Raw genomic sequence first — 27,966 nt, 5'->3', positions numbered from 1 at the left:
AGGCGGAGTAAGCCTGCGCTCATTTCCCATTATCCCTTTGTTTACACGCTCTCCCACCAGCTTACAGCCCCTCACAACTCTAACCTATAACATTATTGATGCAAATTAATGGCGAGCAATATTGGGGCTATCCAGCGGTACAAGTTTGCCAGATACCAGCAAAGATGTACATGGATCTTGATGTTTACAAGCTGATGCATCAGAATAATTGACTATATAAAAGAATGGACAGAACGAGGGAGATGTCACACATAGAAAATGACTTGCTTCCGGTTCCAACCAAATGAAGTAAATTCAGTCGCCATTTTTCCATGACATGTCCGCCGCCATGTTGGAATCAGACGTCCTCCGTATGCCATGATTGGTCCGAGTCGTCTACATTTCTATGGCAACTATTCTCTCCAATTAGTAGTGAGCATGTTAGAAGGCCACACCCCTTCTGAAAGGGGGTCCAGAAGCGTCTGTCAATCAAACGCTTCTAATGATTAATGTAAGGTCACCTAATTTTACTGAGGCAGTTATTTGGTCTGGTATTAACTTGAATAACTTATGCTACAGCAACAATATCATTAAAAAAATGAAGGTTTAACAAGAATATGTTAAAAAGATGTATCAGAGCAAGGTTATTCTGACAAATAAAGTGACTGAGTAATAGCGGTTAAATTCTCTATGGAAGTCTATGATTGTGTCCGAATTCCTTTACTATTCACTAATTAGTGCACTGTATAGTGCGTTTCCCATTTTGTAGTGCTGTCCAAATCCACAATTCCCAAATTGAGTTCTCTAGAAATTTCCCAAAAGTCTTTGTGGACAACCTGGTGTGCGTCAATGCTCACTACATTGGTAAATATAGACCACAATGCATTGCTTTTGAACAATTTTTGAAAAAAAATTGTGCTTGAATGTAATTTTAAAAAGAAATCAACGTTGCAGTTTAAAAAACAAAACAAAGTAGTGAGCATGGTGTCCAACTTGTTTTTAAAATCCAAGGATTAGACAGTCCTGGACTGTTTAGTTTTTTAGTAGTTAGGGAATAGGGTGAGAATTCAGACATGGCATATGGGATTTTGGCTTTTTGGGACCAGTAGGTACTTCCTGTTTTGAACACAAGCGGGGAGGGGTCACTCGGTCCAGTTCTCTTATACAGTCAATGATCAGAAAAAAAGCGGAGCAGGAGGCTTGTGGCTTGCCGTAGTCACTTCTTCGTCCGATTTACTAGCTTTTTCCAACTGCATTTTTGCATCTTCTCCTGATTCACAACTGATTGAATAAAGAAATAGTCCGAAAAAAATGAGTTTTCAGCTTAATTGTCTTAATTTATCCCCTCCATCATGAGAAAAATGCTAAAAAGATATGTATATATACATTTTAAAAAAATAGAAATACATTTTTATCAGAGTGGGTCATCAAGGCATATAGAAAAGCATGTTTTTTTTTAAGTAAGGACACGTTTACTACACATTTCTCATTATTATCTTTATTTTTATGAAAGTTTTTTGAGTTGACGATTAATTTAATTATTCGTGTTTGATGGAAGCCGCTGTGAGTTGTTTAAGTTACGTGTCAGTAACTCCCGCTTGCGCCGCTGCGGGCCTGAAGGGGTTAACTTGTCTCCCGGTTGATAGCTGCGGTGGGCTGCGAGTGCATTCTCGGCGTCCAATCAGCGGCGCCGAATCCACTTCGCATCGAGCCAATAAGGAGAATGGGAGGATCTATCGAATTTGAATGAGGAGTGTATCTTTCGGCGCCATTTTCGAGTGAGCAGCGATTGCCTCAACAGCTGCGGGGAGAGGATGCTGCGAATATAGAGAGCTGTCGCTGAAGACGGAGGAGGGGGGCTGCCAGAGACCAAGAGATAAAACTGCGCTTTTGAAGAAAAAAAGGAAAAAAGAGGGGGGTGGCGGACCGCTTTTATTTCCAGCAGGAGACTCAGGTAAACGCGGACGTGCGCCGGTCTTCGTGCGCTCATTTCAAACGGACCGACGAGAGGAATAGGTGGTAAACAGAAGAGACCCACTGTGGCGGGAGACGTTAGCCATTTGGCCAGCTTTGGCAGGCTGTACTACTCAGAGCTGCTAGCATGCTAATTTAGCGGGCTAACAGGGATTTCTGACTTTGGTGCGCGAGAGGAAAAAAAATCGCTCATACAGCAGGGTGTTTCGGGGGGAGGGGAGAGGGGTGCGGGGGGGTCAGACTATACATATATTTATATAATATTGTACCACATTAAGGAAACTGAGAACTTTAATGAGCGGTGTCAAAGTTTAAACTACGGCGGAGGGTTTTATTCGGTGTTTTGAGCCTAGTTTTGAGCGGGAGCAGCGAAAGCAGCCGGGCTCGCGCGGAGGAGAAACGGCAGTGTCAACAAATGCACACGGCACCTACAGTGGCTTGGGAGGGAAGAGGAAAAAAAAATTTAAATGAGACACCGGGACGCGCACGGTGTCTTTAGTAGCGACTGCATATGACAAGGCTCGTGGGAATTTATGTATTATTATTTTTTTAATGTTCATTATTTTTTTTACTATTATTATGGGATTAAAAGTGTTATTCTCATTGACAGAAAATTTGTTTTTTATAATATATACCCGCGTTTTGAAGTTCGAATCAGCCGTTGGTCCCGTAATGAATAATTTCCTTTATTTTCACGAGGTTTTTTGAGGTGATAAAAAGATGACCGTTAGATGATCGATGTGGCTCCCTGCCAAGTCACTACAATCGCCAACTTCAAACGGCTTCACTTTAAAAGCTGTCTTAAAGATGTAGGCGAGAAGCTGTCACAGCCTTGAACGATACGGTGAAGTTTGTTGGTTGAAGGAAAAAAGAAGAAGAAGAAAAAAAATCGAATCTAGTTTTTGGCGCTGCTTTTGGCCCAGTGTGACGTTGGATTTTTTTCCCCCTCTAACGCTATTTGATGCAGAAGACTTTCAGGCTTTTCTTTTCTTTCCGTCTCCCTCTTTTTTTTTTTTTTTTTTTTTGCCCATGTTGCCATTTCTGTGTGCCTTGAGATTAAATAGTAGTTCAACGGATGACGAAAAAAGCATTTCAAAGTAAGAGCTTGTATCAAAAACTATACTTGCTTGAAAACAGATGCATATTTTTCTTCATTTTACAATTTTTTTTAGCACGATCAAGCCTAATGTAGCTCATGAGAGGAAAAGAGAGGCTCCAAATAATTGTGTCTAAATCCGCCCCTTCTACTTCCTTGTAAGAGGGGATCGGTTTAATGTGTTACATAATACGAGGCCTTCCCATCTTTTAGTTTTTCCTGTAGTTCTAACAAATAAGTAGCTCTATGTAAATTCTATAACTATGAAAATATTTTTCAAGTTATATTAAGAACTCTTGGCACTATTTTACATAGCATTTTTACATTTGATGAGGTCCTTTCATTTGTATTTCTTTTTTCTGGAATTTTTATTGTGGCATATATTTTACAGTGGCACTGTCAGGAGTTGCACTCTTACTTCTTTAACTATTGCACACTTGAAAAAAATTCTACCAAAACAGCAGATGTGTATTTTAGTGGAATTAGAGGTTGTGCTCCTAATGCAAAAATGTTACCTATATGGGACAACATTCATTGTGAAACCGTCCAGCTCATCTAGTAATATTATTTTTATCTTTGCGGGTGTTTAGCTGAGTAAGAAATAACCTACTCTGGCATGATGAAAAGACATTTTACAGACAAATAGCAAAAGTAGTATTATACAAAAGTGGGAGATTACAGTACAATTATATCTAGTGGCTCTGACAAGTAAACTTGTGGGTAGACTTCATATTATTATATTTGAACCGTAAAATGTGTCATGCATGTGATTATTTGCTTATGGGTGGAAAAAACAGGGTTGGTGTAAAGTGTATGATCAAGATAAACTTGCATCAGGCTTCCATTTTACTTTAAGAGTCAGATTTTCTTGCTCTGCTTCACATGGGATTGTTGTTCACTTGTTAATTTTTTTCCTAATTTAATTGTTTACCGATAATCATAATTTTATGATTTGTAGTGAAATAAATAGTGTGGGGTGTGTTTGAAAATTACTTCATTTTGGTAATGAGGTTTACACCAGTGCCATGGTTACACTATTGTATCTCTTTCAATGTGATAGCTACTCGGTGTGTTTGATCTATGTGAGCTAATTAGCTTTTTTTTGCTTTTCTGAGCTAAAACTCAAAAGGACATCATGTGTCATTGTGTCAGCTCAGTTTACTTTTTTCATGAAGTCTGAATACTTAAGTCTAATTGTAGCAATTTATCATCAAATAAAAACATACAAATTTTTCTATATTTATAGTTAATTTTCTTTTATTCATAAAAATAAAAAAATAAGTAAAATATAGTAGGATTTTGTGAAATATAATTTTATTTTGATTGCAATATGTTTTAGTCTGTTGTAGTGATCTTTTAAAATTAATTTTTAATTGTCAGCTGCAGCATACTATGGTTTTGCTTCTAATTTGGAAAAAAAATTAGTGGATGTGTTAAACCAGCAGCACTCATAAAAAGTAGTTTCCATACTTGTACTTTGATGTCTGACCAAGTCCTGTAATGTGTATCTAAGCCTAAATAACTTGAATTCATTTAAGTTAATTATATTATTGGTTTGATTTAACTTTTTTATGATTAAAAACGTATATTAATTTTTGGTGGATTTTTTATAGATTTTTATTGCATGCAGTGTCTTCCTCGTAGTGTACTGTAAAAGCTACAGGTTCATGTCCCTCTTCTGTTCTTGAGTATTTACCTTGTAGTCTCGTCATAGTTCAACGTAGTGCTGTTTTAGGTTGTCCACATGACATTCTATGACTCATCATTCTGTCTTCTCAGACCCCTCTGGCAAAATGGGCTCCCACCCCCATTTCCTGGTGAAACTGTGCCTCTCTTCATGTACTTGCTTACATGTGTTGTAGCCAGACTGCAGAGAACCCCTCCACCCCCCCTCCGCCCTTCTCTTCCTCCTTTTTGCACCACTCAGCACAAACTATAGTATTCAAATTTGCTGTGATAGAAACAGGTTTTCGTGGGTCTTTGCTGGTTGTTTTCCAGGTGTTAAACTGTGAGTCAGTTTGCTGTCCGTGCAGCATTAAACAGAAGCTGTTAAATAATCAGTTAGCTTCCCTGTACACATTATTCAAGTTCTGCAATCATAGAATGGATAGTGGTCCGTTAAGCCTCAGATTTAGATGTTATCTTAGGGACGGAGGGAAAAAAAAGTCTGTTTGTTTTGCATGATGGGTCTTACCCTAAAGTTAGTTTAGGGTAATTTCAGTAATGGCAGCCGTGCAACAAATGAGAGTGCCAGGTCCTTTCATGCTTCTTCACAGCATTTGTTCTGCTTTTTCTTTAGTCCTTTCAATACCTGTGTGTAGATACTAATTGACTTATGATGGCTACAGGTGATTGTAGTTATACAGTAAATAATTGAAGGTTGTAGCATATGTAACTACATGTCAGCTCGTGTGCTGGTGCTGATGCACATCCTTCATAAATTAAATTTTAAGGAGTGCTTCCTGACAGTTGGTTGCCCCACATGCAACACAATTTCTCTTCACTGCATAGCTTCCTTTAGATTTTATTTATTTATTTTTTTAGGTAAACACTTTTTAAAGTATCTTTATTTGTCATTGACATTGGGCTTAAGTGAAGTTTAGTTTTAGTGACCTACAAATTTTAGTGTTTTTTTTGTTTGTTTGTTTATTTAATTACTTATTCAAGCAGGCACAAAAATTAGTAGATAACATTTTGTTGTTTTTTTTTTCAGTCATTACGACCTTCTAAAAAAATTGTTTTGTTTCCAGAAGTAACATCAGTGTGTTGTGTCATTGTTCTACTTCTAATTACTCACATTAACACTTTTTTTTTACACTGATAAAGGATTATTTGAAAAAAAAAGTAAAAGCAAATACTATCGATGTGTAATAATCATGTATCATTATTATAATTATTTTTTAATAAGGGTAGTTATTTTTAAAAATTCTGTTTTGAGTTTCATGTGTGTGTGTGTGTGTGTGTGTGAGAGAGACTGTAAAAATTGAGTAAATTGTGTTGTAGAAAATGTACTGCATCTTTATTGGTATTTTACATTGTCACACTCTTTTGTCATAAACATGCTGTACTGGCTGATTGAGGAATTTAAGTTGCAAGTGTTACAAAAATAAATTTTAGTCTGTGGCTTCCAGTAACTGATGCACAAGTGTATATACTTGTGTTCCAATTCTCAATTTTTTTCCCTGCTTCCTCTTTTGCCCTTTATGCAAGTAAACGTGCATTTACAGCATACACCAACATACATTCCACTAATTTGATGGCTTATTTAAGTCAATATTTGAAAAAATGATCCAACTTGTTTTTTTTTTCTTTTTTTTTTGTATAAACTAGTTTTGAGGAAGTTCTATTTGACTGAGATAGAGTAGACTAAAAATTATGTAATGGGGAATATTTTTGCTTGAAAGTACACTATTGTTGAGTCGGGCACAATATTTGAATGTTTTTGGATACAAATTTTAGATTACACCACATAGAGGGTGTTTGAGGTAACAAACATGGCTGAGCCTTTAGGATGTCCTAAAATAGGATTATTTTTTTCAAATGATTTACAATAAACATACCAAACCTTGTCTATGTTAGTTGTTAGATATGCACACAGTCATAAAAATTAAAATATGTATTTTGTCAAATTAGTTATATTTTTTTTTCTCACATCATCTTAAGGTTGTGACCATTTTTAAATTTAATTGAAATTTCATGCTACGTGTGATGATCCTGAAGTGTTTTGCTGTTTGACCTTTGTGGAAAAGCCGTTGGTTGTGTTTGTGTGAACTTACTTGTAGCTCGTCTGGACATTTGGGTTTCTATCTTCAGCCTTTTCAGATGTATCTCAGTTCATCTGACAAAAGTTTGGCAGCAGCTCCCAGAGAATCTGTGAAGCCCTGCCTGTTCGATGCTGCATGCTTAAAAGGGTGTGCAAATGTAACACGCTCCTCTTGGATTAACACGTGCCGTCAGGGCACCTGTGTTTTGTTCTGATGTTCCACATTGGTAGCATCCCCGTACAGTTAACATCACTTGAACTGCTTGTAGGTGCCAACATCATTCCTCACACACTCTCACTCACACACATAGACACACACATAAATACATGCTCAAAGAAACCTTTTTTTTTTGCATTATAACCAGTTTGAGTTTTACGCAGAGATAGGAGGAAAAGCATAAAAATGTTCTTCCACTTGTAGAATAAATATTTATTTATATAAATTTTTAAACCGTTATACTTAGCTGTGTGTACTTGACAAGTTGAATTTGGAATTTGTCTGAAAATATCTGCTTATATTTTTTAGCATTAATCTTAAAAACGCTTAAAATAATTTTTCTATTTCCTTTTTTTTTTTACATTTAAAAAAAACAATTTCCTCCAAAGTGACTGATGTCAAAGGAAATGTGTCCTTTGTTAGTGCAACACAAGTACAATGTGTGTAAAACACAGCAGCCTAGACAGCTTGATCTGGGGAGGCGATGGGCTGTCATGTCCACGTCCCTGAACTCCGCAGGATGTAAGAGGTTACTTGACCTTTCAACCTCAAGGTCAGGTGACTCTTTGAGGTCATTTTATGTGGAGCAAGTGTCAGGAACGGGTTAAAAAGCCTGCGCGGAGAAGGTGGCATGTCTGGACATGCTTCCTTAAAAGAGAAGGAAAGAAAGAGGGAGAGGTTAGAACCCCACATGTCAACAGTTCTCAACTTGACTTGTAATGGATTAATGAACTGAAGGTAATGATGCAGTCTACCTGCTATTGTTTTCCTCAGTGACAAAAAAATATTTTTGATCAAGTTATTTTGGTTATTGTTGTTTTGTGAGGCCATTCTTACATTAAATGTGTTTAATAAGATATTTTAAAAAATTCTGAAGCATCATAGATTGCTGGTGTTTGTGTTTTCTGTAAAGTGTGCTCACAGACCACTTTTCTATTTTCTCTTACCCAGAAAATTTCACCTGCAGATGAATAAAGCATAAAATGGGTTATTTTAAAATATACACTGATCACTTTTTTAAAATTAATTATTTTTTGTTTTTTGATAATTTTTGAAAAATGTATGTATTTTGTAAATTTCTCATTTTTAGTCTTGACTGACACAAACAAAGGTTTCGGGCAACATAACATTTATGACACAATTTTTATAATTTTTGTTACTCATTTTTTGCAAAAATCAGATTTTCAGATTAAAATTATGCCTTTTCCTGTTTTTGTTACATTTTTGCATTTTGTAAATATTTAATTTGTGGACCAGGTTATTCTGATTTATGTTAGACAGCAGCAAAGGACAAGATGTGTGTTTGTACGAATGGGTTTCTGTTACTGACGAGTTTTTTTTTTTTATTCAAGTGGTTTTATTTTTGGTATTGACAAAAAAAATGACTAATCTCTAAAAATGTAGCGTTTTTTGAGTAAAATAAACCATGTTGTTAGCCATGAGAGAGCTGGTGTGTGAGAGAGTTTTGAAAATAAAGAACTGCATGACTTATCAGGGCTTGTTGGAGGGGAAGTGTGTTTGATATATTATTAGATTCTTGCTTTCAGGTCCATTTCAGTCTACGGCCATAATTATAGGTCCATTGAGACCTCTAGTGGCAGTGCAATTGTTACATCCAATTCCTTAACATTAAAGATGTAAGAAAAAACTGCAAAAGTTAAAAAAGATTGGTGTTCTAGCTCTTTCATAAAATGTTGTGGTTGTTATTTAGAATCTTTTCCCATAGTCCAGGTCAGATGTGACACAGCATTCCTAATTTAGGTGAGCATTATAGTCTCGGCTCTGTCACAACAGAACAGAGTCAAAAGCTCCTAGGAGTAGCTTTGAATTACCGTACTTTAGATTCTTAACATATCCTATTTTTTGCCTTTTAGCCCACAATACAGTACTTTTTGAGGCTTTTTTGATAGTACTTTTTAATTCAGTACATGTCACTGTGTGTGCACGAGATGCAACAATTCACTTCCCCCACAATTCCCTTCAAACCTTAATTTTTGGGTCACAGCTTTGTTTCAGTTCGATACATGATTTGTGCATAGAAAAAAAAAATCTGAAAAAAAGTTTAATTTTGCTAATAAGCAAATGCTAATCTTTTAGTTGACTTATACTAACCATGGCATAATGTAATAAAGCAATAGATATTAAACTCTTCTTAAATTTAACTCGACAAGTGTGACCGTTTCAACGTAAACACACTGTAGGGAAGCAGCGACGCACTTTACCCATGATTTGGTTCAATGGTGTAAACACAAGGTTAGGTTTTAAACCGAGAATTGCGGCATCTCTAGTATGCACATCATCCTGGTTTCTGTGGAGCAAAGCAGCTTATCTTATACTTTGCTTTCATCAAGGAAACTACCTGAATATTTGTCACTGTAAATGGACAGTCCTCTTTTTTTTTTTTTTTTTTACATCTTCGAAGGGTGATGATTTCCATAATGGGTTATCAGATTACTAGTGGTGTGAACATTTTATAAACAGCTACTGTCAATAATTTCACAAAGTGATTCGTAACTATCAGAGGTTTTTTTTCTCAGATTGTCAAATATAAATTTGGTTAAATTTTCATGTAAATATCTTGGTCTATGGTGAAAAAGGACTTGTAGATAGTGCAATATTTAGCAAGCAATCACTTTAACAGCTGTGCTCCATTTAATGGGGAATTTTGATGCATAGTGGTCAGTGGTGTGTCTATTAATACTGGATGTAAATGGTAACTGAGAGACCCCTGTTTTATCCCTGATTGCTCAATTGTGTTAGGCTGTAACTTTATGAGCATTTTTTATTTGATTTTATTAAAAAGCTGGCTAATCACACAAAACCTGATCCTACATTGAAATGGCCACAGTCTTTGGTACTTTGCTTTGAAACTCATCACCATTTTCAAATGTCTTCTCAGAATTGGCACTAGTGTGACTTCTATTCAGCTCAAAGAGGTTTTGGAATAAACCACAACAGCTGTGAGAGTTATTCCAGTTCCAGCTGATAGCAGACTCCACATCACAACTGTCACAATTACGATAAAGATATGACATCAACCTGTCACTTGTAGAGTTTATGAGCAGAGTTACATCTAGAGCTGGCCCCTGCAGGGGGATTAAGAAAATTAAGATCCCCCTTTTGTTTGGCGCACCTTACAGGTGGTGAATTCAGCAGTTTAGTGTTGACAAATGCACACTCCGTCAGGTAATCTGAGGAAAATGATCCGGTTTCAACACTTTTTCCAAACTTAAGCTGGGGGGAGGGCTTGGTGCCACTGTTTAGACTTTAGAGAATGGTGTTATTTTTTTGGTTTGTTTGTTTGTTTTTGAGGACTTGCATTTGCATTAAACTTCCTTTCCTTTCTGTTTTCTAGATGGAGATGCTCCCAGCTTTGATCAGAAGAGGATGGAGGCTCTGAACGGTCATCTCACTGTTTGTACAGATACATATTGATAAGTGGCGTCTGTAGATACACATTCGAAAGAAGAAATGCAGATTATGAAGAGGAGAACGCGGCGGTACGGCTGGAGTTCTGGTGATGCTGTAGCAGCACGGAATGGTTTGTGGGTTATTGTGAGATGCAGGCCATGCTGTGCTGCCGCAGTAATGCCCGATTACACAACTGAACTTATTCCACTTCTCCTATGAACCTCACATTATGTTCTCTGATGATGATGATGATAATGATGATGAAGGGGTATTTGGATATTTGTGAGTCACATTGCCTGGTCGCTTTACTATAGCAGCACGTAAATATTGGAGGTCAACAAACTGAAGTCTCCAGTATTGATCGTGCTGCTGAAGCAAAGCTGACCGTTCACCATCACCGCTGACTTAGTGATGCTACATGTTTACTCACATCCTGTCTGTGTGCTTCAACTTCTTTTCAGCCTCTCTGTAGCATCAGGACCGTGTTCTGTAATAAATGTACTTTTTTTTTTCAATAAAAGTTAGAACTTTCTTTGTCATCATTTGTGTTCAGAGTGTTTTTTTTATTTTTAAAATGGGATTTTAACATGTGAAAAAAACGCATAAATGTTAGTATTTCAAATGATCCACATTTTCAGCGCTGCGCCTCCGGAGGAACGAGCGCTCATCCCGGCCTGCGCGCAGCCTATGCGCCACGCAGCGCTGCGGGAGCAGCGGGCCCGCAGCCCGGCCGAGGCAGGTGAACAGAGCCGGGCTCTGCGCGCGCACTTTCAGTTGGATCAGTCATTGATACGGGCTTAAACGCATTTATTTTTACTTTATAACATATTTTTAAACAATTAGGCCTTTTTAAAAGCTCATTTTTTAGGATTATTTTCTATCCGTTTGATATTTCTCTACAAATGCGTCGTGTATAAAGCGCTCATGCTTTTTAACGAGTTTGAATTAAATATTTATATATATATAATAAACTTTTTTTTTAAACTTGGTTAGAAACCAGATTTGTTTTTTTATACCTACGAATTCAGTTAAACCAATCTAACGTGACGATTCCAGATTAACTAATTCCATCTAAACATATTTTCCTTCAAAATAGCGCGATTTTCTGTTAACACTTGCTTTTCTCATTTTTCCGCTGGCAGGCCATTCGTTTTATTTTGAAGTCCGGGCCTAGAATTATTCTCTTCAATTGGAAAAAAGATCAATCTTTTTTTCTTTGTTTAATTTAAACTATTCGTAGTTCTTCATTTTTTTACGTAGATTAAAAAAAACGCAGAGACGGTGACTTCCAATATTCCGCGTTTAAAAGTAAAAATCTAATTAAGTTTGGACGATTCTGATAAAAACCTGCTCTAAAAAGGCTGTTTGGATTCCACGCTAATTTTAGTACTTATTGGTATTTATTTTAACGAAACAAATAAAATATTTTTTTTTAACTCATGCGTCTCCCTATTTAATGTTAAATCGATGCGCTTCACGCAGAAACATTTTTATATATCTATATTTTTTTATTTCAACTTCCCTCTGGATGGGAGGACTAATGATTGAAGATATTTTTTACAATAATATCAAATTTAAATAAGAATCTTTTTGACTCATAATGTAATTTTAGGATTTTCTGCTCGCATTTTTGACGCAGTAAGTCTCAAAACGAAAAAAAAAACTGGGTCCGTTTTTGATGTCCCTTCAAAGTATATTGGCGCATCTCAGAATCAGACACTAAATGCATCAAAAAACGGTTTTTTTTCTTTATAGTGACCGTGGTTTGAAAAAAGACGACTAAAATATTTGGTGATTTTTAGGCCCATGTAGGATTTAAAAACTGAAATGACGCATTTTGGGATTTCAGTGCGTATCTGTGTCCTGTTTTTAAAAATTTTGGTGCGTAAACGTGTCTTTTTTGGGAAAGATTTTGGTGTGTTAAAGTGTCCTGATTTTTTTTTTTTTTAATCTTTTAATATTCCAGTGCGTAAATGTGTCCTGATTTATAGGATTTTGGTGCGTAAAATGTCCTGTTTGTTAAGATTTCTGTGCACAAATTTGTCCCAATTTTAATGATTTTTTTGCGTAAAAGTCTTGTTTTTTAAGGTTTCTCTGCGTAAATGTGTCCTGATTAAGATGTCAGTGCGTAAACATTTATTGTTTTCAAAGATTGTGATGCGTAAAAATGTCTTACTTTTTTATGTTTCACAGCGTAAATACGTTCTGCTTCTTTTTTAAGATTTTGGTGCGTAAATGTGTCCTTTTAGTAAGATTTCGGTGCGTAATTGTGTCCCGTTTTCTAATAATTTGGTGCGTAAATGTGACATTTTTATAAGATTTTGGTGCGTTTTGAACTTTAAAATATTAATAATGCATTCATGTATGCGTGACAGCTTGAACGTTTAGGTTGGCCTTCTCCATCTCATCCTATATTTCCCTGGTAACAGAGGGCTATATATGTACTGGCGCGTCATGACGCGGTTGCATCCTGAATTATAGTCGGTTCTGACATCACGGATTTACTTTGTCTTACGATTTTGGAATTTGTATCCCCACCCCCTCTCAGTGACAGGATTCTACCACTAAAAGATAATTATTTATAAAGCTTACAGCTTTATATATATATAATAAAGATCTGAAATTAGGGCAAACATTGATATTTTCGCACAAACCGGATGGTTGTACACGATGAGGCTCCCTGGATTCGAGAAGAAATGTGCGCAACGTGCAGTATCTCTGAGTCTGAATATTTCAGCAGGCCTGGTTACATAACTCCTGTAACCTTGAGGAGGTTGCAGCATCACTGGTTCACACGCACTCAAAGGGGGGAGCCATCGATCGCACTGTACTCCTCTGACTGCGCATCAGCGCTCCAGCCCTGAATGAAAACAGTCATATAAAGGGACTCAGTTTGAGTTTATTTGTCAAGCTCATTTTTGACAAAAAGAAACTTTAGTGTAATCAAAAACTGAACAGATTGCACACCCTAAGAACACTGATTTAGTGTGATTGCTTGAGGTGGAGTAAAAAATCAAATGAACAAGTGTTTCAAAATCTGCTTTACGCATCTCACAGATCTCGTGAGACTTTTTTAGTGGGATGTCAGAGTCTACATGACAACTTACAGTTGCCAAAAGGTTGGCCAGTAGATGTACTCCTGGTCTGCATCCATGAAACGTTTGCACAGATCAGTCATTTTCTGCAAAAACGCGGAGGTTTGAGAGACGAGCGCCTTCATGAAGGGATCAAACGTCGAGGTCACGCCAGCCCCAAAACTGTGAGGCATCAGAGGCTGCAGGATTAGTGGCAGCAGCAGCAGCAAGAGAGTCAGGCAGAAAACGATCCGCCTGACTCCTGGCATCCGTGAGCCCCCGGTGCGGTAGGAGCCACTCTCGTGGGGGACAGAAATCTTGTCGACTTCACTCAGTCTGAGGGAATCCCACTTTCTCACATCGAAATTTCGGACACAGGGGTCGATGTTGATATCTTTCCGGGAGGGCAGGGGCGTCTGTTTGAGGACCTCGAGCTTTTCTCGGAACTCCTGCATCTGCTGCAGGAAGCAGAGCGGCTTAGTGACGCTCTTGAAGGACTCCGCCAGGGCGAGCGCGCGGCTCTGCTCCTCCAGCGCCGCGCTGAGCCGGTCGATCTGCGGGTCGTACGCCTGCATCACCACCAGCTTCAGCGTTTCGAAATCGGACAGCATCTCGCTCTTTTTGCATTCCAGGGCGCCGATGAGTTTGTCGAAGTACTCCGCCACCTTTCCCGCGTCCGCGGTGACGGACTGGAGCGCCTTCTTCTTATTGGCTTGGAGGGATTGCAAGCAGGAGAGGATGTCTGCGCTCTGCCAGCTCTCCGCCCCGCGGAGCATCTCCTCAAACGCCCCCTTCTCCTGCTCATACGCATCCTCCAGGGAGCTGAATTTGTGCCCTCTATGATTACCCGATGTTGCGCAAATCCCGCAAATGAGCTTGGAATCGGTTGCGCAAAAGATGTTGAGAGGGTGGCCGCAATGCTGCTTGCAAACGGACGTTTTGGGCAGCACCTTTAACTTGCTGTACTTCTCAACTATTCCGCGGAGGGAGTAGTTGATCTGCAGGGAGTTTGCGCCGTTGTGAGGGGTCTCTTTGCGGCATGTGGGGCATTTGAGGGGATTTCTGAACACCACGCCGCGGCTCCCTTCCACCAGAGCCTCCAAGCACTTCTTGCAGAAGCTGTGAGAGCAGAGCAGCACCCGCGGGTCCTCGAACAGACTGCAGCAGATCGGGCATGTAAGCTCCTCTTCCAGCCCCTCCATGGCTCCCTGCAAACACATCCAAAACAGTGCGTCAAATTATGAAACAAGAACTTTGATCTCAATGAATTAGAGAGCTTGATACGCACCCTCATTCACATGGATGATATCCTCAAGCAAACAAATCACATGAAAACTCTACAAATTCGCCAAAGGATACAGATTTGGTGTCATGTTCCAGATGTGCTTCCATCCCGAAAGTGAAACTGAAGACCGTGCCCATGTAAAAAGACGGCGCGAGCGCTGCCAGCAGCTCCAATTACGCGTTCACCGCTGGACCACATCCTCGCTTTTAAAAAGACGTTCTTGTGCGTAAAAGTTGTTAGATATCAATAACTTGTAAACGCATAAACAGCAATCTTCTGCCTTTCTTGGACCACTCGCATGACGGAGGGGGTGAAGCTCACATCTCCAACCTCTCCTACACGAATCAAATGCGACAAGTTATCGACAGCAGGATTCGCGTGCGCGCTGGTCCTGTTGGCAAGGTACCGAAGGCAGGCTGTGACAGATTTAGCAAGCGCATAGTAACATGCAACTACTGGACCAGGAGATTCACTCACCAGCTGCTGAGGCGCTCAGCGCAACGCAATCATGGCGCTTGTTGCTGTGCAGACTTCGCCTTTTCCGGGTTTGCAGTTAACTCTTTCAGCCATTCCCAGAAAATTAGGCCACCCGTGTTTCCTCAAATCTACTCAAATCTAATATACAGTATAAGTAGTGAGAGTTATGATGCACACATCAATGCACAATTAGGATTTTTTTGAGGGCGTGTTTGAAAGAAACAGAATATTTACGGTTTTGTCAGCGCGCGTAATTTGCAGAGGATCCCTCACCGTGGGATGGGGGAGGGGCTGTTGCTATGCAAAACACTACAGCGTGAAAAACTGTCAACTGGCTTTTAGAGTCGCCTGACATCACATGTTCTAGTGCTGACTACTTCTTATAAGTGTTGTGTGTGTTTTTAAGTGAATTAGCTGACAATAAACAAGCGCGAGCCCTTATCATAAACTAAAGCCATGCATGTCCCTGTAAACTCCACCAAGGGACAGTATGTAAACAAACACACTATGTAGGAAAAAAAGATTTAAATAAAATGTTTTTGGACAAACTCTGACACATCTTGTGTGCGTAAAAGTTTGCTATTAATTAAATAAGTGGGTTATAATCCACTTTTTAGCTATTCGAGGTTATGTAACATCGACACCCCAATGTTTCTGTGACGTACAAAAACATTGACCTTGATTTTCTTCCCTTGTTTCCATGCCATCAGGAGCAACTGCCTCTCGTACCCGCTGTGATTGGATGCAGAAGCAGTGGCGGAGGCTTAGGTTGTTCCAGCTTCCGGCCGCGTGGTGTCGCTGTTGCCTCCCCTACGACAGCGATCATTGGTTGATCGGGAAGTGACGTGTTTCCTCCCGGAAGCTGAGCTCGGGTCCAGAATGGCTTCGATGTTTACTTGTTGTTTTGGATGCTGCGGAGAAGGAGGATCGGGGCATATTCCCCTCAAAGAGATGCCCACGGTCCAGTTGGACACTCATCACATGGGTAAGCGCGTCTCGCGATAGTTGATGTGCATTTTGTTGATGTACACAGTGCTACATGTTGGTTAGCTTAGCCGCGTCTGCTGTGAAAATAGCTAGCGGGTTGAGTTATGCTAGCTTTGAGGTTACATGCGTTTCTAAGGTTTAGGAACTAAATTAAAGTATTTATTTTTATGATCAAAGTTTACATAAGTGTCTAAATCAGAAGTGTGAGACCATAAAAATTTAAAGAGTCCTTCGGGTTAACAGGAACCATAGGAACCACCTTTAGCAAATAAGACATTAATTTACATTTATTTTATTGTTATTGTGATACATATAAATGAACTGTTGTTTTTTCCCTCCCCGCATAAATAAAGCCTAAACATAAAGAGGAAAAATACATTCCCCTAAATAATAATTAGTTTATAACTTTTGACAGGTTCGCTTGAGTTCCTTTCAAAATAAAAGACAAAATAGGGCAATTTCAATGCAGAGAATTATAACAGTTGGTTGTGTGATGTCGGCAGTGATTTAATAATAATAATAATAATAATAATAAATACAAACAATTTATTTTATTGTTTGTGGTAAATGTCACCCGAAACTTAAAAATCTAACTAACTCAAAATAAGTCAGAGCTAATTAAGTGACCCCCTGCCAGATTTTTGGACCTTGAATTCTGCCTTTTAATCATCATCTTTTGATCATTGACATAATCGTTGAGAGGAGTCTGGTGGTGTGATACGTTCTGTCCTTAAGCTTTTTGTGAATAAGTTGACTTATCTGACTTGGTTTTGCTTGATGTACTTTGTTGTCCCAAAAATATGTTACATTTTTCAAAATTAAAAGCATTTTTTTTTTAAACTGAGAGCTGCAATGGAGAGGTAAAAGAGGCACATGTGACTGCAGAGTTTCAGGTTGCAGACTGCTGCAATAAATAAATTCTTAATATCTTCTAAATTCTGTGTTTTTTTCCTCATGAAATCTCTTGTGTGGCATCAGTTATTTCAATTACTCTTGGACCAAAACATTTAGCTCAAGGAGAAGCTTCTGGCTTTGCTAATTTTATGTTTCCTTAAATTGTAACCTCTTATATAGTATTTTAAAGTTAATTGAAAACAAACTCAATTTGAAAAAGTACTACTCAGAGAACTATCAGAAAAAGACTTTTGTCAGCTAGAAAAAAACATTCAATAATAATTCTGTGGACACCATTCTCTGCCATTAGTACTTTAGTCAATCCCTTTGGTTTTTTGGGGATTGATCTCACAAACAGGAAATTACCTTATTACTATAGGGTCAGTAAAAACAGCAGTTTGATAATATGAAACTCTAAAATTATTAGCAACAATGATTATTGTCCTGTGTCTATGAGGTGTTATAGGAATAAAGACCTGTGAAAGCGTTCCTTCCTACAGGCTCTGGCTGAAGGAGCTCCTCAGTGCAGCCATGTTGTTATGCAGAGAAGGATGATGAAGAGGATTGTTCATGATGGATTCAAGTTTCTCTAACCCCCCCCCCCAGCAGCTGACTCCATAGAAGAGGATAGATGGAACAATGCCACCATGAAAAAAAAAACCTCTTAAAGAGTCCTTCAAACTCTGTAGGGCCTCCGTCTCCTCAGCTTCTTCTGTGATCTCTGGTTGCTTCTCTGGCAGCATTTTGTTGTTGCCAGGCGACAACAGCTGATCATGTAAACAATGCAGACCATTCAGACCCAGAAGTGGTGAAAAATAGTTCAATAATTAGTAGTGGACATGTCACTGTATTCATTATGTGTGTAAAAAAAAGTCATTTTCTGTCAAAAACAGATTAACAATAAAAGAATAACAAAAAACCAAACAAGTAAGCTAACACAGAGCTATGGTAACTGGCAGCCTGCCATGGCACTACTTTGAAAAAAATCCTAAAACTGCTAAAATAATTTTAAAAGTACAGCTTTAGTAGAGGAGATAAATATATTAGTTTATATTTTGATGAGTTTGGCCTGTCAGAAAACGGACTTCTAAATGTGTTTTGCAGGAACTGATGTCGTCATTGTAAAGAGCGGTAGAAGAATATGTGGCACAGGAGGCTGCCTCGCTAACGCTCCCTTACACCAAAACAAAAGTTATTTTGAGTTTAAAATCCAATCCACAGGTAAGGACTGTTTTTATGTGTGCTTTTCACTTTCTTTAAACCACCCAGCTGAATAACAAAAATATTTTAGAGGATTTTTGTGGAAATTCTCTAAATTACTGTAAAGTTGAATATTAATTTAAACTTTTTTGTGAAATTATTATGATTATGCTTGCTTAATATTATAAATAGGGTATGTTTTTAGCTTGTGGGACTCCACCCTTACTGTGCTTTAAATTTACTGGTAAAATTCTTTAGTTTTTGTATTTTTTATTTTTTTTTTCACTTTAAATGTTCTAAATAAGAGAAACTTAAGTTGTAGAATTGTCATATTTTGTTTGTTCAGGTGTGTGGGGAGTTGGTGTGGCCACTCAGAAAGTGAATCTTAACCAAGTGCCTTTGGGCAGAGACACAAACAGCCTGGTCCTGAGGCATGATGGGTCTGTCTATCACAATAATGAAGAGAAAAATCGCCTGCCTGCAAACAGCCTTCCCCAGGAAGGTGATGTCATCGTAAGTGTCACGCTTCCTGTTCAATCTTAATCTACCAACACCTAAAGCAGGGGTGTCCAAATCCAGGCCTCGAGGGCCGGTGTCCTACCCTTTTTCCAACCAACCTGCAATTGAAGGTTCTTATTGGCTAAACACACCTGATCCAGGTAATCAGGAACAGATGGGACAGAAGAACCAGCAGGAACCCCTGACCTAAAGTGTCTTAGCGTTTTTTGTTTGGTCTTTCAGGCAGAAAATCAAAAACATTTTTTAGTCATGTATTAATTTATGAACTGTTCACAGCTTAATCTGAAAAATTGTAACAAACTCTAAGGAAATTTGAGAAAATAAAAGGCAAATTTCTTAAACTATTCAATCCCAGTGTGTGAAAAGGAAGCCAAAGCAGGGCAGTCAGCAGACTAAAGAAAACCCAAAGTGTTTGCAGTTTCAATTCAAAAAAGTATAATGTTGATATAAAAATGTGGCTGTTTTAACGATGATAAGTAATTTTTGCCGGTATTCTGCTCTGTTACAGGTTCTTCAATAAGAATAAAATAAAGTCAAGTCAGCTAAAAAGCACAAACAGAATAACGATCACTGCATGTAACCAGCAGCAGGATTTTTATTTTTAAAGTCCTACTCTGATCATCTTTTGACCTATTTTCATCGCATTCCCAAAGGTCTTTTAATTATGATTATGCTGTTTTTAGCTAAAACTTAAAAACCTCTGTTGTTCAGGGCATAGTTTCTGCAGAGCGGCAGGAGTTCATTAGAAATTCACCTCTGAGTTGTTGGCGGGACAGTTGGCGTGGAGCAACCCCGCCCCCCCTTCCCCTCCCAGTTGCTCAGAGCTGGAAGCAGGGAGCTTGTGGCCCGCCCTGTGTGTTTTTTAGGGCACAAATACAATCTTTTTCAAACTACTTTCTTGAAATACTCAGAAATACAATTTTAAACTTAATTTTCTTTCTCTCTCTCTCTTTCACTCTGTCTCTCTCTCTCTCTCTCTATATATATATATTTATGTTATTTTATTTTCTTAAGTTATACTAAATTAAAATTATTTTTGAAATACTTGTGTTACATTTCAGCCCAAATATTTCTAGTGTAAATTGTTATATATGATTTAATTGTGATTGCAAATATTTCTGACAAACTCAGATTTCATGACATGGATCATTTCTATTTGTACTTACTTATGAATTATGCTGATACACAATTTCTAAAGCTTTCTGATCTTGAAGCATTTTTAGTATGAGACATACTTAATTCTCAACATCTATCTATACAAAGGAAACAATGGAAAGGAAGAACAGAATCAGTTTGCCTGCATACACATCCTGTTGACTTTAACTCGGGTGTTCGGTGCAATAATGTGTTCATTTGTGTTCCTCAGGGCATCACATACGACCACGTGGAGATGAATTTATATCTGAATGGAAAGCATATGCATTGTCCGGCCTCAGGGATCCGTGGCACAGTCTACCCTGTTGTTTATGGTGAGGTTTATTGTTGAAAGGATGCTTTTAATGAAGATAAAGCCTGAATTACCATCATATTTTTTCTAAACCTTCAGCTAAATTGTAATCTTTTTGTTATTTAATAAACAAATTTGTTCAGCAAAGAGGTAGATACATTTTTTTATAGAACTGTGACATCCAAATATGAAAAATAACCTGTTATATTTGTATCGTCTTCGTTCATTTATTATTGAATGCATATTTTTCCACTAGAGGGCAGTATATACTTTTCTTTTTTACTTGTCATTTCTCTTAAAAAATAAATAATTGTTTTTAATACCTTTTTACATCTTTCAAAAATGTGATATAAGGCATTTAGATTTTTTAAAAAATATAGACTTTTCTATTTGATTATGTCATTAGGACAAGCTGCTTATTTTATTTTATAACGTACAATATAGGTTCTTTAAAATGTTTTCTCTCTCTTTGCTATTTCAGTGATTTTTTTTAAGAGTTAAGGGAAAGTAACACCTTTCAATATTGGTAATATATATATATATATATATAGGAAAAGTATTACAATTTAAATTAAATCTTTTTATCAAAGGAAAATTCAAACCCCAGAACAAACTTCTTGTAATAATTGCTTCAGGTTTTGCTCTCTATGTCCATAACTCAAGTCTTTCATTCAGTACCACTAACACCAACTCAAGTGACATTTTTCAATAAATAAAATAAAAAAGATTTATTTAACTAGCTTTTAAAAAAATCCATTCTTATTTTAGTTTCGTAAAGTATAGTGTATATTTATTGAGTCTTGCGTTGCGTTCAAAGCATATTTCATTATAAACCCAACATTTATTCTATTTTTGTGAGAAAGAACAATAGATAAAAAAACAAAATGAAAGAAATTGTTTTGTAACAAATTAAGAAAGTTTCTTCTTGTTATGGCTTCAGAATCACCTGCAGAGTTGATCCAAAAGGAGTGTAATGATGTGTTTCATCCGTCTCTCATTCCAGTGGACGACAGCGCCATCTTAGACTGTCAGTTTAGCGACTTCTACCACACAGCTCCTCAAGGCTTTGAGAAGATCCTCTTTGAGCAGCAAATCTTCTGAAGGAGCGCCTCGGCCTCCACGCGTGTTCAAGCCCACCTCTGAATTTCACTGCGACCTCTGTGACACTAAAGTGACTTTCAACCAATCGATTCGTGTGACTCTAGTGCATCTCTTCATTTCTTTTTTTTTTCTCACCTCCGTGTCTGTTGTTAAAGCTGCTCTGGGTTTTTGTTGGTAAATCATTGAGGAAGTGATGGTTGCTATGGAGGCCTGTGCTGATAGAAACCTGTAAAACGATGGCCTTGTTTCAGGGGGAACCAAACTGTTCACCAAACTACTGTCAGCTGCTTTCATCCATCAGTGTGTGGATGCCAATCAAAATCTGTTTCTTCTCATCATTCAGCGTCACTTTCATGTTGTATCACCCCTTTATTAACATACTGTTATTTCCTTATTTATTTTGAGTCCATATCAAAGGAAAACACTCATTTTGATATGCTTTTGTTGTGTATTTATCTGGCTGTTTTAATACAAATACGGTCACCTGCATTTTTCTGCCTTGTTAGTATTTTAGTTCATAGGATGAAATGTAAGACTGACGCCAGCAAATCCATCCACCTTCTGAAAGTGCAGAGATAGCATTTACAAAGTCAAATACTCCTTAAACATGTATAAAAACTACCTGTTAATCCACAGTTCTGGCAGTTAATCATTTCTTTCTTCATCTGTCAGCATTTTATCACACTGTCCGATTGGAAGTATATATATTACTGTCAGCCTGTCGTGTTTTGTTGACTGTATATCTGCTTCTGAAGGGTGAAAATATTTAAACTGCTTCTCTTTTTTGTTTGCACTACTGATGATCCTGTTTAAATCCAGTTCTTGTTGAATTATTAATAAATACTTGTATGAAGGCATTGTTTCTGAATCATTTGACCAAAAAAAAACAAAACAAAATTTCACACCTGAGAGTTTTGTGCTTTAAAGACCCAGTCCGATAAACTTTTATTTTTTACATTTTATCTGATGATGGAGGACAAATGTGAAAATATTTAAGCTTAAAATAGCATTTTGGAGTATTTATTTATTCAAATTGTTGTGAATTAAAAGCAGATGGAAAAAATACTGTTAGAAAATAGTTTTTGTGACGCCAATTTTAAATAATGACACATTTGTTTAACAATTTATATTAATATATTTATTTTAAGGAACGGTGCACAAAAACTGACAAGTTGACAGTGATTTAGGTAAAAATTTATTTATTTTATGGGAGGAAAATGAAAAGTATAAAAGTCAAGATTCAATATACTTTATTAATCCCACGGGGGAGAATTCATTCAAATGTTAATATTATTAAGATTGCAGACCAAATGGTTGATCCTCACACATTTCCACCTCACCAAATCTGGTCCTCTTTTGGTTTTAGTTCTTTTAAAGTCAATTAACAAAAATGTTGGCTAATAATAATAATAATAATTGCTTGGATTTTTCTATGGTTGTGCTAACAATGTAAATCCATTTTTCATTCATACTTAGTAATGATCAAAGATCAAAAGATGATCGTAGTGGTTTTGTTTTATTGGAAATCATCTTTTGATCTATTGTAAAAGCGTTACAAATTGCTCTTTTAGTTATGATTATGCTGTTTTTTGCTAAAAACCAAACAAGCCTGTGCCGCTTTCTCTAACATAGTTTCTGCAGAGCGGCAGGAGTTTGACAGAAATTCGTCTTTGAGATGTGGGCGTGACTAATGGAGTGGAGTAAGCCTACCCATACTTCCCGTCATCCAACTTCTTGCTTACACTTCCTCACAGATCCAACTTTATATTACCAGTGCAACAAAAACCGGGAGCAATATTGGAGCTATCCAGGAGTACAGTTAAGGAAAATGAAGACGTTCATGGATCTAGCTATTTATAAGTGGATGCATCAGAATGGAGCATTAACAAAAAAAAAAGAAGTAAGAAATTTTAAGCTTAATTTTATTAATCAGAAAATGCTTCAAGAACATGTTAAAAACACTATTTTCATTTTAGTGTGCGTGTAACAATGTAAGCTCCCAGCATGACAAAAAACTGTTTCTTTTTCTCTTTTTTTTCATGGGTGACTGTCTCCGTGATGCATCTTGGGAGCCTTGGAAACCAGGGATAGCCCATCAGGTTAGGGAGGGGTGAGGGATAGGATGGTATGCTCTGGCTCCTCCCACCCCTCCGCGAGCTGCCGCGATCACTCCTCCCCTCCTCCTCTGTGGGGCCAACGGCAGCAGCAGCAATCACAAGAGGTGCCGTGCCTAGTCTTTGACGGAGGAGATCCACAAAACGGGAGTATTTACTGAAGCCCGCACAGCCATGGCAGAGAACGCCGGCTTGGAGAACCACCGCATCAAAAGCTTCAAAAACAAAGGGCGTGATGTCGAGGTGAGCTCAGACGAACCCGTGATTTGAAATATCACGAAGGGAATCATTTTCAGGTATAACTGGGCCTCGTTTGGTACCCTGGCCCCTACTGGAACCGTTCCTACAAGTCAGCTAGCAAGCTACTGTAAGCCATCAGGAAGAGTTCGCAATGAAATCTGTCAATCTGTTCGATTGCGTGTATTAACATTTTGCATTCTAATGATTGTGATTTAGTCAACACAGTGTGTATTTTTGTGTAAGTTCACGAGCTGCTGTGAAAAGTAGCACCTCACACTCAGTGATTAACGGTAGGCGACGAAGCTGTCACTGCCGGCTAACTAACTAGCTAGCTAGCTAGCTTGCTAGCTGATGGACACCGGTCGCAGGCGGGGCTGGGCCTGCCCGGCTTCATCATCGTTACATCTACCGTATGCTGGTGAACCACCACTAATCTGCGTCATTGTTACCGGCGGCAAACACGGTCATCATACCTTGTGTAACAGTTGTAAATGCTGAAATCAGTTTCCGGTCTAGGTCACATTTTACCTCCCTCTTAGCGTTAGCAAGCTAACGTCAAGCTAGCATTCATTTTCAGGTGTTTCAGGCAAACCAAATCAACAATTCATTAATTAAATAATATTTTTGATAGCTTTTATTTTCAAATTGTGCTAAGAAAAATAAATTCTAAATGTAATACTGAGTCAAGTATTTTTCAAGCTAGCTAACAGTTGAGTTAATACATTTTCACACAAGTATTTCATTCTGTCGCTTTTTGTAGTTGACAGTCGGTGGTTTTTGGGCCTCATGAGTTCCTGTACTTTATATTCAAGCTTGTTGCTGCATCATTATCATAACAAGTGAAATTACCAGGAGAAATACTTCAAAATTAATGTTTGCATCACACCAATTCATCTGGGTAGACTACTATTGGGTTAGACAAGAAAACATAGAATAATAATGCATCAAAAGGGAAAATTTAAACACTTTTTCTTTCTTCAAGGAGTTTATTTAAACAATCCAGGCCAAAGGTTTTATTAACAATTACACACTTGTGCTGGGTTATTGTGATCTGTGTCTAATCCTGAGGTAATCCCCAAACAAAAGTGTGTCTGATGAAAAAAGGGCCCTTCCAAATCCACCTGTGTTTGTAGTTCCTGCATCACTGCCAGAGTACCCAGATTGAACACACCAACACAGGTTGTTGTTTTGAAACTTGGGTCCGGCTGACGAGCACATGGCTACCATGACACACACAGACTGTGCCAGCTGCATTCCTGATGCTATTTCAGGCATCTTGGATGTCTGACCCGGGCCTCTTAGAGCCCCAGCATGAACCAGGGTTTTTGGTGGGTGGGTGACCCGTACTGCAGCATCGAGAGACATGTCCACTCAAGCTTGTTTGTTTTTAAGTCAGCCCTGCTGAACTGTTTTTTTATTCTTGACATTAATAGAAGTACAGAAAAGCTGAGACGTATTGTGATCACGTAGAACTAGATTTGTTTTTATGTGAAACCAAACAAAGTCCTTTATTCTTATGTTGTGTAGAATCTTTTTATTTGTCACCACAGAAAATTGTCATTTATATCATTTTATCCATTTTATCCCAGTATGAAATATATTCCCAATCATTTTTGATTTTCTTGAACAGCATTAAAATTCCAGTTATTCTGATTTCTTTTTTCTTTTGTTTTCTTGGTTTCATTTACTTTAAAGGAGTGGTCAGTTCAGGTCAATATGTGTATTTTTGTTGGGAGGCCCTCTCTTCTCCACTGCCTTCTCAGTTATAACAGTTCCAAATTACATAAGTGGCTATTTAAAAAGGCAACATGAACCTTTTTAGCCGTCACAAGATCTTAGGACATCTCTGTGTTTTGGATAAACAGTAAACCCATCAGCCGCACAAACATTTCATTATAAAGCTGAAAGCAGTTTGATCGTTTGGACTATTTGTTGTTTAGTTTACCTGTGTGATTCCCTGTTAGATGGTGTCAGTAGGATTTTGTGGCATCACCTTTGTTTTGCTGAAAATACTACCTGTGGGCCTCTGTCTGCATCCTATGACTGTGGGTTTAAACCTTTTTCAGGCCGCGGATTGGTTTAATCTCAGACAATATTTTCACTTTAATTCCTAACTGGCTCTTTTCTGCGAAGAGAAGCTTTTCAAATATATAAATATTTTTTTCCTTAACTTTGCTAGTTTGGAGGTTTCAATCTAGCCTCAAGAAATAAGAAGGGATTTATCTCTGAGATGTGACATGAGCGACTTGACGTGGTGGGGAGAAAATAAAACTTCCTTTCAGAATCAGATTATAAGTAAAACAGAAAAAGTAGAGGTCCTGTTTTTTTCTCTCTGACCCGGTACCAACTGTCCCACAGACCAGTACTAAACCTAAACTGCACAGGTGAATTTAAGTAATATTTGGTGTGAGGTGGCATGTATATTCCCATTGCTACTTTTCACTCTTAAACTGTTGATTTCCTCAAAATGTAACAAGAATTTGTTTGGCTGTAAACAAGCATGCAAACACTGAGGTGGCAAATTGAATCAAGGCCAGGGCTGCCAATCATTTGTTCTGTTAAAATAACAGCTTTAAAAAAAATCTGCCTGTTCTGCTGAACAGACTTTTGAGTAACTTTGCATTATTTTCTTTTTAAGAATTTTTGCAAAGTTTTCTGTTTTCCACTATTGGCCATGTTTTGTAGCTTTTCTTTTCTATTAAAAAAGTACGTTTATCGTGACATATTTGTAAAAATAATATAACTTTCAAGTACTTATAGTGACGTATGGGAATGAGGTTGAGCGTTGACCTTACGCAACACTAGTTGTTAGTAAGATGTGAGTACTGGCTGCTTACTGGGCGTGCACAAATGCTGCATGCACAGCCAGTAGGATGTCCACACACAAACTACTCTCTGATTGTCTAATATCCTCATTTCTAACACTGAGGCTGCCCTTAAGTAGCATGCACTCAACCCTTGATTAGCACTAACTTGCACAGTAGGATGTGCCTGCGTCTCACCTACTTCACCCTTACTTAGCCCAACAACCTGACCCAACGTCATGCCCATAGAAAAAAATACACACAAACTTTTTGGCCCATCGATCTCACCGAACGGTCTACAAACTTTAAATTTCCCCACACAGCTTAGCCCATTTTTGTCCCGCAGATAGCCCATATCCACCCGTAAGGGCAAATGTGACTACAGAATCATGTGTGCTGAATCTGCTTTTACATGGAAAGCAAAATCTTGAAAACAGTCTTCTGCTCATAAGAGAAGAATGTCCTGGACCTTTTGGGACGCCACATTTTTTTTTGGTTTCTATTGCAAAGACTGGAGATCGTCGACCACCATCGTTGCATCCAAAACCAGACCAACCCCGCTCTGCTTCTTTTGAAGCTTGTTCTTTGGAGAGTTTGGACACAAACATTGATGTCATTCTTCCTTTTAGTCTTGATATGATAGATTTAGTTAGGAAATATCTTCTATTAGGATGTTGCCTCTCTTGGATTTTAAGGATATAAATATATTGAAGTCAAAATCAATTGTAATTCACTAACCATTGAGTATGTTTAGTTAATGCAGGCTTCGGAAATTCAATATACATCCCCAAATCATTGTTTATTCAATTCTCATTTCAGGTTATTCCAGCTTTTTCTGTCTCAATGACACAATTATGAAACTTAAATGTATTAAAACCGTTTTTCTGTTCCTTTCAGACTATGAGAAGACATCGAAATGAGGTGACAGTGGAGTTAAGAAAGGTAAGGAGCATGTCCTTTTCTCAAGGGATGAAGGAAGACTTGTATTACATGTTGGTAAATTACTGTTGTCATGAAATACCAGAATCTCATGCAATGTTTGTCTTTCCTGGTTATAGAAAACTTAAATATTGAGAGAAAAAAAAGTTAATTTTTCAATTTTCTGTTATTTAAATAATTATTTAAACAATCAACAGAATAAAAATGTAGGATTTGCAGACTTTAATATTAAGCGTAAGTGCATTCAAATTTCTAAATAAAATCTACATGTATGTATTGAATAAAAGTGATTACTTGAAATTGCTGCTGTGGGTTTAAACTGCAGGATTTTCCATCAAGGTTGAATTTCCTTTGATGTGATCAGAAATGAGCAGAATACTCAAATGTTACCATGTTGTTTATGCATGATAATGACGCTGACATTTTTATTTTTGGTGTTATTTTA

At 37.7% G+C, this 27,966-nt stretch overlaps 3 protein-coding genes and 1 long non-coding RNA gene across 8 annotated transcripts in view; 3 read left to right on the top strand and 1 right to left on the bottom strand.

Moving 5' to 3' along the window:
* The first annotated feature begins 1,404 nt into the window (after positions 1 to 1,404).
* LOC112154988 lies at positions 1,405 to 10,982 on the top strand. The gene is made up of 2 exons (XR_002920740.2): positions 1,405 to 1,933; positions 10,385 to 10,982. It is a non-coding gene; the product is annotated as an uncharacterized LOC112154988 (long non-coding RNA).
* trim13 (tripartite motif containing 13) lies at positions 7,155 to 16,144 on the bottom strand. Of its 5 annotated transcripts, XR_004946928.1 has the most exons (4): positions 15,277 to 15,565; positions 14,803 to 15,134; positions 13,095 to 14,722; positions 7,155 to 7,677 (listed from the first exon to the last, which is right to left on the bottom strand). XR_004946928.1 is itself a non-coding variant. In XM_036209629.1 (2 exons), exon 2 carries the CDS (start codon positions 14,714 to 14,716, stop codon positions 13,544 to 13,546), a length of 1,173 nt encoding a protein of 390 aa, XP_036065522.1. In that variant the 5' UTR covers positions 14,717 to 14,722; positions 16,006 to 16,144; the 3' UTR covers positions 13,320 to 13,543. The 5 variants fall into 5 exon arrangements, 2 of the variants coding, with proteins under 2 accessions (XP_036065522.1, XP_024142071.2); XR_004946929.1 differs by lacking the exon at positions 14,803 to 15,134 and having other exon boundaries at positions 15,277 to 15,628; XR_004946927.1 differs by lacking the exon at positions 15,277 to 15,565 and having other exon boundaries at positions 14,803 to 15,270.
* On the top strand, positions 16,122 to 22,281 carry spryd7b (SPRY domain containing 7b). Its single transcript, XM_024286308.2, has 5 exons — positions 16,122 to 16,261; positions 18,262 to 18,378; positions 18,704 to 18,870; positions 20,243 to 20,345; positions 21,327 to 22,281. The coding sequence occupies exons 1-5, from the start codon at positions 16,156 to 16,158 to the stop codon at positions 21,422 to 21,424; spliced, it is 591 nt and encodes a 196-aa protein (XP_024142076.1). The 5' UTR covers positions 16,122 to 16,155; the 3' UTR covers positions 21,425 to 22,281.
* A 1,193-nt stretch (positions 22,282 to 23,474) lies between these two features.
* Positions 23,475 to 27,966, top strand: part of kpna3 (karyopherin alpha 3 (importin alpha 4)) — a 20,189-nt gene continuing 15,697 nt past the window's right edge. Inside the window, exons 1-2 of the mRNA XM_024286664.2 lie at positions 23,475 to 23,781; positions 27,480 to 27,524. Of these exons, the coding sequence (XP_024142432.1) occupies positions 23,713 to 23,781; positions 27,480 to 27,524 (114 nt within the window). The 5' untranslated portion in view covers positions 23,475 to 23,712. The remainder of the gene's footprint in view (positions 23,782 to 27,479; positions 27,525 to 27,966) is intronic.

This window comes from Oryzias melastigma, linkage group LG21 (genome assembly GCF_002922805.2).
Source record: "Oryzias melastigma strain HK-1 linkage group LG21, ASM292280v2, whole genome shotgun sequence".
In the NCBI taxonomy this organism is placed as follows: domain Eukaryota; kingdom Metazoa; phylum Chordata; class Actinopteri; order Beloniformes; family Adrianichthyidae; genus Oryzias; species Oryzias melastigma.
This window is presented reverse-complemented; position numbering and strand designations above follow the sequence as displayed.